Here is a 14,713-nt window from a genome sequence, read left to right as displayed (position 1 = left end):
ATCCTTCTAGTTTGCTTTATTGCATAAATTAGCTGAAAGGACCACCAACCTGATGAGAACTCAATATGCCAGGAGGGGATGGAATGTTGAGAACAGCTGAGAGGGAAGAAGAAGTTGCAGTGGGGGAAGAAAAGAAAGAAGTTGTTCAAATTCCTGGGAGCTTATTGAATCTTATAGAGGAATGTATAAAAGTTGTTCCCTCTCCTGCAATTCTTTGACCTCTGAGGACCAAGTGTTCAGGATACACACATGGGAGTGGCCACTTGCAACACACAGAATGCTGGAGCTGCTTCAACACAACACTTCTTGCACTCTGCAGGGGGATAATCCTAGTAGGGAAGTGGCCAGAGAAATCAAAAAGGCAAAAAAACACCCCTGCTGTACTGCTGCTCAGAAAGCCAGAGTGACTAAGCGCAAGACTAGGATCCAGGAGTCCCAGGTTTGAATGCCCACTCTGCCCTGGAAGCTTGCTGGGTGACCTTGGGCCAGTCGCGTTCTCTTCACCCACATTACTTCTTTATTTAATTTATATCCCGCCCTCCCCACCAAAGGTAGGCTCAGGGCGGCTCACAAGGGTCGACACACATTAGTGTGACTGATACAATAAACAACAATAAAAACATAGAACATAAAGCAATTTAAAACATTTGCATGTGCTACTATCATAATTTCAGGCAGCGATTTAAATTCTGGTGGTTAGCTCTACTCAGAGGTCTCAGCATCACCATAGTATAGTGTAGTAGGCCACTGGTGGTGTTCTTATGGGCCAGTCCCATTGCTGCAGATGTTTCCATTTATGTAAATGCCTGGTGGAAGAGTGCCGTTTTGCAGGCCATGCGGAACTGTAAAAGCTCTCGCAGGGCCCTAACCTCCTCCGGCAACTCATTCCACCAGCTAGGGGCAGCAACGGAAAAGGCCCTGGCTCTCATTTTGAGCTTTGCTTCTCTGATGCTGGGAACTATCAACAGGTTTTGAGACCCGGACCAAAGTGCTTGTTGGGGCATGTGCAGGGAAAGGCGGTCCCTAAGGTATGCAGGACCCTGGCTGTATAGGGCTTTTAAGATAATGACCAGCACCTTGAAGCAAATCCGGTACCCTATCAGTAGCCAGTGCAGCACTTTCAGCACAGGCTGAATGCGTTCCCGTAAAGGAACGCCCATTAACAGCCTGGCTGCAGTGTTCTGCACTAGCTGAAGTTGCTGATTTGGGACAAGGGCAGCCCCATGTCGAGAGCATTACAGTAGTCCAGTCTCGAGGTGACTATTGCATGGATCACTGTTGCCAAGTTGTCACATTCGAGAAAGGAGACCAACTGCTTTGCCATCCACAGATAGTAAAAGGCTGACTTGGCAGTGGCAGCTACTTGGGCCTCCATTGTTAAAGAGGGATCCAAGAGCACCCCTTGGGCGCTAGCGTGAGCTGGGCTCTGTCAAAGGTCGGTAAACGGACCTCTGGTCCCAGACAGCGGTGACTCAGATACAGGACCTCCGTCTTCGTCAGATTTAATTTCAGTCTACTCTGCCTGAGCCACTGCGGACAGATCTTCCGGGGTGGAGTCGGACTGGTCGCCCATCAACAGATAGAGCTGGGTGTCATCTACATACTGGTGACAACCCAGCCCATACCTCTGGGCAACGTGGGTGAGGGGGCGCATGTAGATGTTGAATAACATTGGAGAAAGAACTGCTCTCTGCGGCACACCACATATAAGTGGGTGTCGTCGGGATAGTTCGTCTCCTAGCGCCACCCTCTGTCCCTGACCCTGGAGGAAGGAGGAAAGCCAGTTCAAGGCCAACCTTTGAATCCCAGCGTCGGCGAGGCGACAGGTCAGTAGCTGATGGTTGACCGTGTCGAACGCCGTCGACAGGTCTAGCAACATCTGCACTGCCGAGCCACCTCTGTCAAGTTATCTCAAAAGGAGAGAATAGAGGAAGTTGGTTTGGAGCCCTACTAGAGAGGGAAAGTAGCATATTAAACTGAGCAAACACCATAAGGAGCTTAAATTGAGTAGCTTCAGCCTGTGGGAGCCATGTGGGCCAAGGGATGGCGTGACAGGAAAAATGAAGATACAAATGTGGTAGAAGGTAGATATTGGAACACTGGCATTTACCAACTGGGAATGCATGAATAGGGACTAACAGGGAGGGAGTTGGTTGAAAAGTGTGGGGGTTTTCTTCAGAGGAATAAAAAACAGAATCTCGGGACACTGATTTCTGAACCCCCATTCCAATTCTGTTTTCTGTGTTCTTGGAAGAGGCCTCAAGCCAACACCCCTCCCCTCCCCATCACACACTATCATCCAGGGGTGGCCAAACTTGCTTAATGTAAGAGCCACATAGAATAAACATCCGATGTCTGAGAGCCACAAGACAGGATGGAAGGCAAATAGATGGGGGAGGAACAGGTGGAAAGAAAACAACTTTAAATGCATTCTCCAAGCCACCAGCTGGCTTGGCTTGGCGAAGTGACTTAAAATGGGCAGTGAGTTGGTATGTAGAGTCATGGGAATGTTTTTAGCAGATTAAAAGAATCATAAATTGGGGTCTGCGTTTGTTTAGTATAGTTAACTGGGCTGTAACAACAGTGGAGGGTGATAAAAAGCAGACATGTCATAGGTCTGAAGTGCCATAAATCTGGGTGTCCTTCTGGCTTCTTAGTTGTGGAGGGCATTAGTATCTCAAGAAGTTATAGCAACATCATAGTGTGCCATTAGAAGAAAAAATACATTAGAATATAGTGGAAGATGGGTTAGTATATGTAATAAGATAACCAGCTAATATCCCTATTTGAGTATGTCAGTACAAAAAACCAAAATATTCTGATACACTGTTCTAAAAGAGAAATACATTCTAGTTTGCCATTAGGAAAAAAGGGCACATTATAATATAGTGGGAGATGGGCCAGTACATGTAATGAGATAACCAGCCCATATCCCCTATTTGAGCATATCAATACAAAAAACCAAAATATTCTGATACACTGTTCTAAAAGAGAAATACATTCTAGTTTGCCAATAGAAAACAGTTACCTTAAAATACAGTGGGAGGTGGGTTAGTATATGTAATGAGATAAAAAGCCCATATCCCTTATTTAAACCCACAACTAAGAAGCCAGAATGACACCCAGATTTGTGGTACTTCAGACCTCTGACATGTCTGCTTTTTATTACCCTCCACTTCTATTACAGCCCAGTTAACTATACTAAACAAACACAGACCCGTTTGTGATTCTTTTAATCTTCTAAAAACATTCCCATGACTACATACCAACTCACTGCCCACTTTCTCTACATTTAAAGATGGCTTGTCATTCCATGTTGTCTGATGAAGTCTGCTTAAGAGCATACGAAAGCTTACATTCTGAACAAAACTTGGTTGGTCTTAAAGGTGCCACTTGTCTACAGCCTTGTTCTATTGCTTCAGACCAACATGGCTGCCCACTTGGATCTATGTTAAAGAGAGAAATGCCTTCTCCAAGCCGGCTGATAAGGTGGTGGGGGCTTTGAGAGCCACACAATATGTGTGAAAGACCCACATGTGGCTCCCGAGCCGCAGTTTGGCCACCCCTGCTATAAGCTCTGCCTGGCAAAAGCTCAGAGTTTCAACCCTGTCCTACCTCAAGCCTCTCTTCCCTTTCTAGGCTTCCCCTCCATCTGAAACCGCTTCTCCCTCATTCATTCAGTGTCAGGCCTCAGATTAAACACGCCAGTCTCCAGTGCTCTCAGAGGGAGTCCATAAAAAAGTATTAGCCAGCCATCACTGAATAGGTGCCACTAAGGATTGCTCTTCCCAACAGACACAGGAAACAAAGAAAGGGGCGTTTTTGTCATGGGCTTATTCATTGAAACACATTGCCAAAAGCCAGTTTGGTGTAGTGGTTAAGTGTGTGGACTCTTATCTGGGAGAACCAGGTTTGATTCCCCACTCCTCCACTTACAGCTGCTGGAATGGTCTTGGGTCAGCCATAGCTATTTCAGGAGTCGTCCTTGAAAGGGCAACTGTTGTGAGAGTCCTCTCAGCCCCACCCAGCTCACAGGGTATCTGTTGTGGGGGGAGAAGATATAGGAGATTGTAAGCTGCTCTGAGTTCAGAGAGAAGGGCAGGGTATTAATCTGCAGTCTTCGTCTTCTTCATGCAACAGCCTGTTTCTTGAACTTCAGCTCTCCCTTTTTTACCTTCTCCCTATACTTCCTCCTATTCCCCAGCAGAGATGATTGCAGAGGGGAGCCCTAAACTGACACCAACTTTAGGAAAAAACCTCCGGGTTCCCTTAAATTCCACACCAGGAAACAATCTTATACCAACACAGCAGATCTTTCAAGATGGGTGTGTGCGTGATACCTCCACAAATGGCACAACTCAGAACCTGATGCTAGACCCCATTCCTCTGCTGACAAAACAAGGTGGGTTGAAGAAGAAGAAGATATTGGATTTATATCCCGCCCTCCACTCCGAATCTCAGAGTCTCAGAGCGGCTCACAATCTCCTTTATCTCCCTCCCCCACAACAGACACCCTGTGAGGTGGGTGGGGCTGAGAGGACTCTCACAGCAGCTGCCTTTTCAAGGACAACCTCTGCCAGAGCTATGGCAGACCCAGAGCCATTCCAGCAGGTGCAAGTGGAGGAGTGGGGAATCAAACCCGGTTCTCCCAGATAAGAGTCCGCACACTTAACCACTACACCAAACTGGCTCTATCAGGATTAGGGTCCTCCCCCCGCCCTGGAATATCACATTGCTCCCCCTTGAGGGGTTACTCTAGTCCGGAGGGTCTTTTCTGCCCACCCACCCCTGCCTGTTGTACAAATGAGATTCACTGATCAGTAGAGGTTGCTGCCAATAAATACAGGAACAGACTGGGGCTACTAAACTTGTTCATAAATGACCTGTTCATAAATGACTGAATTCCGTGTGCTCAGATGACATTAAATTACACAGAACGATTTGGAAATGAGAAGAATTCAGAGTTTCTAAGAGGCCTTAAATGAGCAAGCAGAGGGGCGTTCAAAGAAAGCCAAGACTAGCACCCCCTCAGTGACGAGAACACATCTTTATTCAACCTCTCAGAGGTCAGTAATCAAAGAGACACCCTCGCCCCTTCCCACCGAAATGAGACAGAAAGCCAACCTCCCCCCTCCTTTACTGGGTGTAGAGGCTGGCCGCGAAGACAATGTCCCTCTTGATCATGTTGGAGGCAGTCTCCATCTTGGCATGCAGCGTGGGCTCCCCCGTGACGCGGGCCGCGTTGCGCATCTCCCGGCAGGTTTCGTCTAAGCGCTGGATGCAGCGGACGATGATCCCTTCCTGCACGTCCGTCAGGCGGGCGATCTCCGCAAACGGCTAGGGAAGGAGAAGCAGAAAGGAAACCGCAGGAGCCAGTTAGGCAGGAGACAGCTTTTGCCTGCATCAGCCACATTCCCAGCCTAGTCGGAAACATCAGCCATGGCGCCATTCTGGTTAAAATCCCACCCCAGGGCCAGCAGGCAGATGAAACAATGTGGGGCAAACCTCCATGGCCCCCCCTGCTATCTGTTTCTATGTATATAATCTCACTTGTATTCCTCAAAATATTTATAATCCAACTTTGGTTTGCAGTGCAAAGTAACAAGAAATGGTTTAAAAAACATATAGATGCAATAAAACCCAAAGTAATCCCCCATTCCTGCAAACCAACCCACCCACCCCACAAAAAAACTTGGAAAAAGAAGTCGGTAAGGTAAGTTGTTGAAGCAGCGATAATAGCCCAGGGCTAGCCTGATCTCTTCAGAGTTCAGAAACTAAGCAAGTACAAGAAGAGATTGGCTTTATAACCCGCCCTTTTCTTGAGAGTCTCAGAGCAGTTTACAATCTCCTTTCCCTTTCCCTCCCCACAACGGACACCCTGTGAGGTAGATGGAGCGGAGAGAGCTTTCTAATATTTCCCCCCACAAAAATGGGAAAATAACTAAATCATATAAAGCAGAGAGATGGAAATCTTCATCATGCCACTCTGACCACATAGGAAAAAGTCATTTAAAAATTATGATGGGAGTAAAGTTTTATTATGACAATTACGATTCAAGATGCATTTGAAGGTAGATGCTGATCTGATATAATTTTGTCCACCTTCTGGTGATGTCGGGTGTGTGGCATATGCAAATGAGTTATACAAGTAAGTTGTGCTAATGAGCTCTGGCACCTTTTTTTCTATGAAATCTCCCCTGAACTGACTATTGTTGTAATTGGGTTTCTAACCAATGAAGAGTGTAAATTGTTGCTGCACAGAGAGGAGTGGGGAATCAAACCCGCTTCTCCCAGATTAGTCCGCCAGGGCTTTTTTGGTAGAAAAAACCCAGTAGGAACTCATTTTCATATCAGACCACACCCCCGGCGCCATTTCACACAGGTCTTTTTTGTAAAAAAAAAAAGCCCAGCAGGAACACATTTGCATATTAGACCACACCCTTTGACACAATGCCAGCTGGAGCTGCGTTTCTGTGCGCCCCTGCTTGAAAAAAGCCCTGGAGTCTACGCTCTTTTAGCCACGACACCAAACTGGCTCTACACCAAGCTGGTATTTATTTGGAAGGGAGGCCAACCAGGACGATTCTGCAGAGAAAGACCAATGGCAAAACACCTCCACTTAAGAAGTTGAAGACTGCAGATTTATACCCCACCCTTCTCTCAGAGACTCAGAGCGGCTTACAATCTGCTATATCTTCTCTGTCCCCTACAACAGACACCCTGTGAGGTGGGTGGGGCTGAGAGGGCTCTCACAGCAGCTGCCCTTTCAAGGACAACCTCTGCCAGAGCTATGGCTGACCCAAGGCCATTCCAGCAGGTGCAAGTGGAGGAGTGGGGAATCAAACCCCGTTCTCCCAGATAAGAGTCCACACACTTAACCACTACACCACCCTTCACAGGCGAAAGACATAGCAAAGGCGTTGGTGGGGAGCAAGGGAAGGGAGGGACTGAACTGGGAAGGAAGAGACGTGAGATGCCGCTGGAAGCCTCACCATGCCCCGGGCCCATTCGTAGACCACCTCCACCAGCCCGAACTTGTACTGCTCCACAAAATCCTCCACCGACTCCTGCAAGCCGCACTTGCGCTGCAGCAGGGCGATCTCTTCGGCCACTGACCGGATGTGCTCGATGCCCTGAAATGGGGAGTGGGACAGAGAGGCACAGGAGGGTGTGAGCTGGGTGGAAGAAAGTGGGTCCCTGCCTGTTTGGTAGCCCACCAAGCCAACTGAGCAGCCCAGGAACATGTCCTGTCCTTCTACTGCCATAGTACATTGTTCCACATTGCTTAAAAGGTCACATTTGGTGCTCATGCAACTCTGTTCAGACATCAGATCAGTTTCCAATTTCTGCAATTCTAGTTCTGTTACACTGCTTATTAGATGTCTCATTGCATTGATTTACATTTTGTTGCTGCCTACGTGGAGTCAAAGGTGGACTATAACTAATCCTTTAAAGATGGTTCACCACCAAATGTGGCTGCCCCCTATTTTCAGGGGGACTAGGAAGTGGCCCCTGTGCAGGCACCAAACACCCAGCAGGTTGGGCTGATTGAGCCCCTGGGAAGGAGGAGCAATTAAAAGTCCCACCTGCTCTATCAGGAGAAGCCTGTCACTACTAAGAACATCAGGCCAATGGCCCATCTAGTCCAACACTCTGTGTCACACAGTGGCCAAAAAACCCAGGTGCAATCAGGAGCTCCATCAGTGGGGCTAGAAGCCCTGCCACTGTGCCTCCCCACCCAAGCACCAAGATACAGAGCATCACTGCCCCAGACATAGAGCTCCAACAATACACTGTGGCTAATAGTCACTGATGGACGTCTAGGCCATATGCTTATACAATCCCCTCTTGAAGCGGCTATGCTTGTAGCCGCCACCACCTCCTGTGGCAGTGAATTCCACCCTTTGGGTGAAAAGGTACTTCCTTTTTGTACTATGAGGGGGAGAAGTATTGCTGACAGCACCGAAAGGGTGGACACTCAACAGAGTGCTGAGCAGACAGGTTAAAACGGATAAAAGTGCTGAGCAGAAAGGTTAAAACGGATAAAAGGAAGTACTTCTTCACCCAAAGGGTGATTAACATGTGGAATTCACTGCCACAGGAGGTGGTGGCGGCCACAAGCATGGCCACCTTCAAGAGGGGTTTAGATAAAAATATGGAGCAGAGGTCCATCAGTGGCTATTAGCCACAGTGTGTGTGTGTGTGTGTGTGTGTGTATGTATATATATATATATATATATATATATATATATATATATATATATAAAAATTTTGGCCACTGTGTGACACAGAGTGTTGGACTGGATGGGCCATTGGCCTGATCCAACATGGCTTCTCTTATGTTCTTATGTTCTTAGAGCTCATCCATGTGCAGGAAATCCACCACTCAGAACTTGTGACTAAAAGGTGTTCTCTCTTTTCAGTCTCTGCTTCTCTTGGTCTCCCCCACCCCAACAGTTTCCCCGATGTCCCTCCCAGCTTCCACCGCCCATTCACCTTCTTGAGGACGGACGGCAGCTGCGGCTCCACCTGGGTGCGGACCTGGCAGACGGTGCAGCTCAGCAGGGCCACGATCTCTTCTGGCCGCAGGTCTGTCAGGGTGTTGTCCAGGAGCAGCTGCGTCAGAAGCAGCTCGTGGTTGCTGATCTGGCGGGCCACACTCCCTTTCAGCTCCACCGCCCCTCCTTCGTTGATGTAGCCCAAGGAGCGCAAGACCTAGGATGGAAATGGGGAAAGAGGCAATGGTGGTTTGGCGATTGTCAGACAAGGCAGTACAAAACACACACACAACATGAACTGCTTCTGTGGCCCGAGGAAACGAACAGCTACATTTCTGAAGTTTGGGGTACAAAGTACTCGTTTTTCAGTTTTCTCTCTTTGTGGCCTTCTGAACACTGGCTTCTCAGAGTTCTAAGGCCCAGTTCTGAGGTGATATCGATCAGGCAGAGGACTCAGCTGAAGGGCTTTGCGCTTGTTTATAGTGGGCTGCCATCCGTTCAAAACAGCGACGTCACCAGCATCACCTTTTAAAACTGGGTCTAAGAGAAAGAGGGGCAGGAAGTGGTGAATTCTAGGTGTGAAGACGAGGTGGGGTATGTGTACGAAGCTGCCACCAAGAGCAACCAAAGAAGGCCCACATTGAGGCCTTGGGTGTCTGCACCAATATTAGCTTCCCTCATCCCCATTAGAAGGCCTTGCATTTCGGGAGAGGAGAAGATGGCAAGCTCCTCGCCAGGCTTCGCACGCCGGTTGGGGGAAGAAGATGGGGGAGTGGGGGGAGAGATGTCAAAGCCTGAGGGAGGGAAATGAACCAGGTCATCCCTTCTTGGTGTTTCCCTCAATCCCTCAGCTTTTCTACCTGACCAGGGAATGTTTTGCCCTTTCCCAGCCTTACCTCAACCCGCTGGTAATACTCAGGGAGCAGCATCAAGGACTGGTCAGACAGCAGGAACTGCAGTTGCTCGAGCTCCTCTTGCACCTTCCGGCGCTCTTGGAACCGGATATACTGGAGGGGGAATGAAGCGATTACTTGGTCACTTTCCTGATCTGAATTTGGGCCCAGGTCGATCACAAAGGTCCTTCCGCAGTCCAAACCTGCAGAAACCCTGGAGCACAACTGTGGGTTTTGATGCAGAATGGCAGGAAAAGTTTGTGGAGATGACGCAAAATTACCCCCATCAAGCTTTCCCTCATATCTCCTCTCATTTCTGTAACTGCGTCTGATGTCACTGAACTGCCACCCTCTCACCACGCAAAATCTCACTCAGCCATTCCCACCTCCAAAACCTTTTAAGGTTTTGTTAGACTTTTCCCATAAGCTTTGCTTCTAAAACTTCAGAGGAAAACGGATGTGTTTTGCAAGCATTCTAGGATTATTTTCTTGAAAAAAAGAAGAAAGAAGATTGATGATGATATTGGATTTATACCCCACCCTATACGCCGAGTCTCAGAGCGGCTTATAATCTCCTTTACCTCCCCCCACAACAGACACCCTGTGAGGTGGGTGGGGCTGAGAGAGCTCTTACAGCAGCTGCCCTCTCAAGGGCAACTCCTGCAAGAGCTATGGCTCAGCAGCTGCAAGTGGAGGAGTGGGGAATCAAACCTAGTTCTCCCAAATGAGAGTCCGCGCACTTAGCCACTACACCAAGCTGCTTTATATGGAGACAGACCCTTGGTCCATCGAGGTCAGGGCTGTTGACTCAGACTGGCAGCTGTTCTCCAGGGTCCCAGGCAGAAAAAGGTCATCTACTGCCTGGTCCTTTTAACTGCAGTTGCTAAGGACTGAACCTGGGACCTTTTGCATGCCAAGCACTGAGCCATGGTCTCTCCCTTAAGTTCCCCCACCCCATGTGCTGATAGCCATCCTCTGTCTGCTGTATTGATTCTGCAATAGCTTGTCATGGTTTTCAAAGCCAAAAAAGGGAGTTAGTTATTTAGGCATAAAGCCATGCTTGCCACAACACACACACACACACCTCTGTCCTGCACTCTGTTAACCAGCAAAAGGCTCAAAAGGGGCACGATACATGGACATGTACTGGTCATATGCAAGAGTTCTGTGCACATATCCATTAGGGACCCACCACAAAAACAAACCTTGCTCACAGACTTCTAGAAGGGTGAACCCCGAAGAATGACAGCATTTGCGCCTTAGCAATATTTTCAACAAGGCGTTCCCCAAAAGGAAGAAACAGGGACAGTGGCATACTAGGGAGATGGTCCCTCCCATGCACCAAAATAGAAATTGTTGGCGTGTTGGTAGACAAACAAAAAGAGATGACAAGAAGAGGGAGAAAGGCACCGTGTACCAGAGGTCTGGTATTGTTTGCATAGAAGGTATTAAAGGTATGTATGGTGACCACATTTTTGTGTGTTTGTAGGCCAACCTTGAGGACTAGAAGAAGAAAAACATTCAAGTTGCTAAATACAGAGTTTTAATTTGCAAGGCACCAAATCTCAAAATATACCCTATTTGGGTCAGTAAGCATGGAAACGAACAGATCTTGCACTTCTCTTTCCCCCTACTACTTCATGGGCCACTGACTCAGCAAACTGCCTGGAGCTTCCTGTTGCCCAAAGAAGGGAGAAAACATCTCATTCCTCCCACTGGCCACAACAGTGGTGGATCTACCTGGCAGTGCCAGGCCTTGAGCTGGAGTCATCTATATGGTTAGGCTCTCTTTTTAGGTTAAGAGTGTCGGACTAGGGACTGGGGAGACCCAGGTTCAAATCCTCACTCTGCTTTGAAAGCTCACGGGCCCAGCTTACTTCAAAGGGCTGATGTGGTAAAAGGAAGAGAGATGAAAGGATGCCATCCCAAGCTCCCTCAGAGGAAGGGCGGGATAAAAATGTACTCAATAAAACCTTTCTGGTTGGCTTGGCTGGAGAAGGAGTGATGCTTCAGAGCTAAACACAATTTCACAGCTTTTAGCCACTGTGTGCCCTACCAACAGCAGGGCCTGCCTGATCCTTGATCCAAGCATACTCTGCACCAGTCACAGACCTTTCTGTGCTTAGAATCACAGAGTTGGGAGGGACCTCCAGGGTCATCTAGTCCAACCCTCTGCACAATGCAGGAAACTCACTCAGCTTATATGTATGCTGAATTCTGAAACTGGTGTAAACTTACACAAAGGAATTTAGGGATGTGTTTTTGCTTCTTCTGTTTCTCCCCAACCACGGGAAAGGACACCCCCACCCAAAACAAACAAACAAAAAAAACCTTTGTAAAAATGTTCTGTTCCTCTCCTAGTTTTACACTGCTGGTTCTCCAGCTTTTAATCCTGCAGTGCTCATTACTCACATACTTTATCCCTGCAAATATAGCTACTAGAACATGTAATTAAAAGAAAGAATCACAGAATCATAATGTTAGAAAGGACCTCCAGGGTCATCTAGTCCAATCCCTGCACAATGCAGGAAATTCACAAATACCTCCCCCCGCAACACACCCCAATAAGACCTACTCCATGCCCAGAAGATGGCAAAAAATAAAAAGTCACCAAGAATTTAAAGGAGCTGAATTCTGCATCAGATACCATATTCTGAGCTCAACTGCATACTTGACACACACACACACACACACACAAGTGAATCTTCTCTATCATCTGGAGAGAAAGGCATCTCAAGGCAACCTGTTCTCCCTGCCCCCTAGTTCCAGCAACATCTGCCCTGTACTGACCTCTGTAGGGAAGCGGGGGCTGTGCACACACTGGAACCCGGGCAGCCTCTCCTCCAGGCGACGGGCCTTCATCACGCCCTCCACCACCTCTATGTCTTTCAGATGAAGGTCGTTCACCGGGTCCAGGAGAGGGAGCCCTTCATGAGAGCTCTCAGCCAAACGCACCAGCTCCTGAGTGGTGGTGGCCGCCGAGGGCCCAGGGGGGTCGTTTCTGCAGGTAGCCAGATAGAAAGACTTAGAAAGCAGCCTCCAGTCTCTTTCCTCCATTGTAGCTCTAGAACCAACCCAGCCCTTGTGCTTTGTGTCCCCATGCCCTGCAACAATACCTGCTCCTCCCTTAAGACAGCTTTTTGGAAGCAAGATGATGCACACAATCACTTGGTGGTATCAAAGGGTAGTGGTGTTAGTCTGCAATGGCACAGTGAGATCCGAGTCCACCAGCACCTTCGAGACCAGCAAGATTTTCAGGGTATAAACTTTCTAGAGCAAAAGCTCCTTTCTTCCGATAAAGTAGTAATTCTCTTCGGCAGCAGCCAGAGGAGCATCCTGTAGAGTGACGGATCAGTCCCCCCCACCCCCCGCCTCCAATATCTTTCCTGTGGTTGAAGGAGGTCTGGAGCAGTGTTCCCTCTAAGCTGCAGAGTCTTGTGAGCAAAAATTCTACTTTGTGAGCTACTGGCATTAAAATTGTGAGCTACTGCATAAATTAGTGTGCTCTGGGGTCATCTTTCCTGAGCTAAGACAAAAAAATGTAAGAGCTGGAGGCTAAAAATCTGTGAGCTAGCTCACACTAACTCAGCTTAGAGGGAACACTGGCCTGGAGCTGTGGAGCATTTATTTATTTAGATAGTACACCCTCAAGCACAGAGAAGCATTTCGATCAGGCACAACCTTAAAACAGCTTGAAGATTCCTGAAATGACCATAAGTGCTGCCTTCTGCTCATGGCTCTGGCATTGCACGTGAAGTCCCCCATTCCACTGGTCCCACAGACCATCTGTGTCAATCTCACTGTAGTTGCAAGTGATTGTGTGCAGTAACACCTTCCAGACTAACAAGATTGTCAGGGTATAAGCTTTTGAGAATTCACTACGACAGGAGGTGGTGGTGGCTACAAGCACAGCCAGCTTCAAGAGAGGACTGGATAAACATCTGGAGCAGAGGCCCCTCAGTGGCTATTAGCCATAGCATATTGTTGGAACTCTCTGTCTGGGGCAGTGATGTTCTGTGTTCTTGGTGCTTTTTTGGGAGGGGGGACAGTGGGAGGGCTTCTAGTGTCCTGGCCCCACTGGTGGACCTCCTGATGGCACCTGTTTTTTTTGGCCACTGAGTGACACAGAGTGTTGGACTGGATGAGCCATTGGCTTGATCCAGCATGGCCTCTCTTATGAGAGCCAAGACTCCCTTTGTCAGATGCAAGTCACAGAATGGAGATCTCTGAGTCTAGAAATCTCCCTTCTACACGGCACGGAATAGGTGATGAGGGGCAGGACTTCCCTCAACTTTATCTGTGATGAGGGGCATATGTAGGTGAGCCAAGTGAGAAAAGTGTGGCTCACCTGAACCTGGGCAGCTGTCGCTTCTTGAAATCCTCCAGGATGCGCTCCGCGTTGACTCGCAAGGTCTTTGTTGTGATGCCTGAAATATCAGCCGGGCCCAGGTTCTTGATGACATGCCCACAGGGGCCTGAGGACAGAGGGAAGGACAAGAAAGAAGTGCCACAGGAGATCCTGTCAGGAGCGGCCCCTGCCCAGGATGAGGGGACGCAACACAAGTGGAACGGGATCATAGGAACGATGTTCCCTCTAAGCTGCAGAGCAAAAATCCTACTTTGTGAGCTACTGGCATTAAAATTGTGAGCTCCTGCATCAATTAATGTGTTCTGGGGCCATTCTTCCTGAGCTGGAGGCTAAAAATCTGTGTGCTAGCTCATGCTAACTCAGCTTAGAGAGAAACACTACTTAGGAACCTTGTCTCCCAAACTGGCTTTGTCTAAAATTTTTCTTTTAAAAGAAGGGGGGGAAACGTCTTAAAGTTTCTAGCTCTCAAGAGGCAAGTTCTCTGCTGTTGATATCTGCAGAGGGCTGCCTTGGTTCAGAGGATGGCAACCATCATGACAAAAGGCCAAAGAGTCTGGGACTTTTCCATTTAGAAAAGAGACGACTAAGGGAGGGCAAGATAGCGATTTATAAACTTAGGTGTGGGGTGGAGAAGACTGACAAAGAAATTTTTCTTCCTCTTCCAAAATACTTGAGGGCATCCCGTGAAAATGATGGGCAGAAGGCTGAGGACGCACAGCAGGAAATACTTCTACACAGAGAGCCATTAAAATGTGGAATTTGCTGACAGAGGATATATTGGCGGCCATAGGAATAAACAGCTTTAAAAGGGAATTAGATTCATGGGGGAGAGGTCTATCAAGGGCTACTAGCTGTGGTGGCTGAGGGGAACCTCAGCATTCAGAGACACTCAGTCTCTGAATCCCAGGAGGCAAAACCAGAGGAAGGCCTCGCCCTCTATGCCCTGTTGTTGG

The 14,713-nt window shown here is 48.2% G+C and overlaps 1 protein-coding gene across 1 annotated transcript in view; it reads right to left on the bottom strand.

The window, feature by feature from the left end:
• Positions 1 to 5,032: 5,032 nt before the first annotated feature.
• The window catches only part of SKIC2 (SKI2 subunit of superkiller complex), a 46,067-nt gene continuing 36,386 nt past the window's right edge, over positions 5,033 to 14,713 (bottom strand). Inside the window, exons 24-29 of the mRNA XM_060238159.1 lie at positions 13,740 to 13,866; positions 12,182 to 12,392; positions 9,395 to 9,505; positions 8,497 to 8,715; positions 6,993 to 7,133; positions 5,033 to 5,337 (exon numbers count right to left, since the gene is read on the bottom strand). Coding sequence (XP_060094142.1) covers positions 5,137 to 5,337; positions 6,993 to 7,133; positions 8,497 to 8,715; positions 9,395 to 9,505; positions 12,182 to 12,392; positions 13,740 to 13,866 — 1,010 coding nt within the window. The 3' untranslated portion in view covers positions 5,033 to 5,136. The remainder of the gene's footprint in view (positions 5,338 to 6,992; positions 7,134 to 8,496; positions 8,716 to 9,394; positions 9,506 to 12,181; positions 12,393 to 13,739; positions 13,867 to 14,713) is intronic.

Source organism: Heteronotia binoei, chromosome 5 (assembly GCF_032191835.1).
Source record: "Heteronotia binoei isolate CCM8104 ecotype False Entrance Well chromosome 5, APGP_CSIRO_Hbin_v1, whole genome shotgun sequence".
Lineage (NCBI taxonomy): Eukaryota > Metazoa > Chordata > Lepidosauria > Squamata > Gekkonidae > Heteronotia > Heteronotia binoei.
The sequence above is the reverse complement of the archived record's forward strand: the minus strand, read 5'-3'. Positions and strand labels throughout refer to the sequence as shown.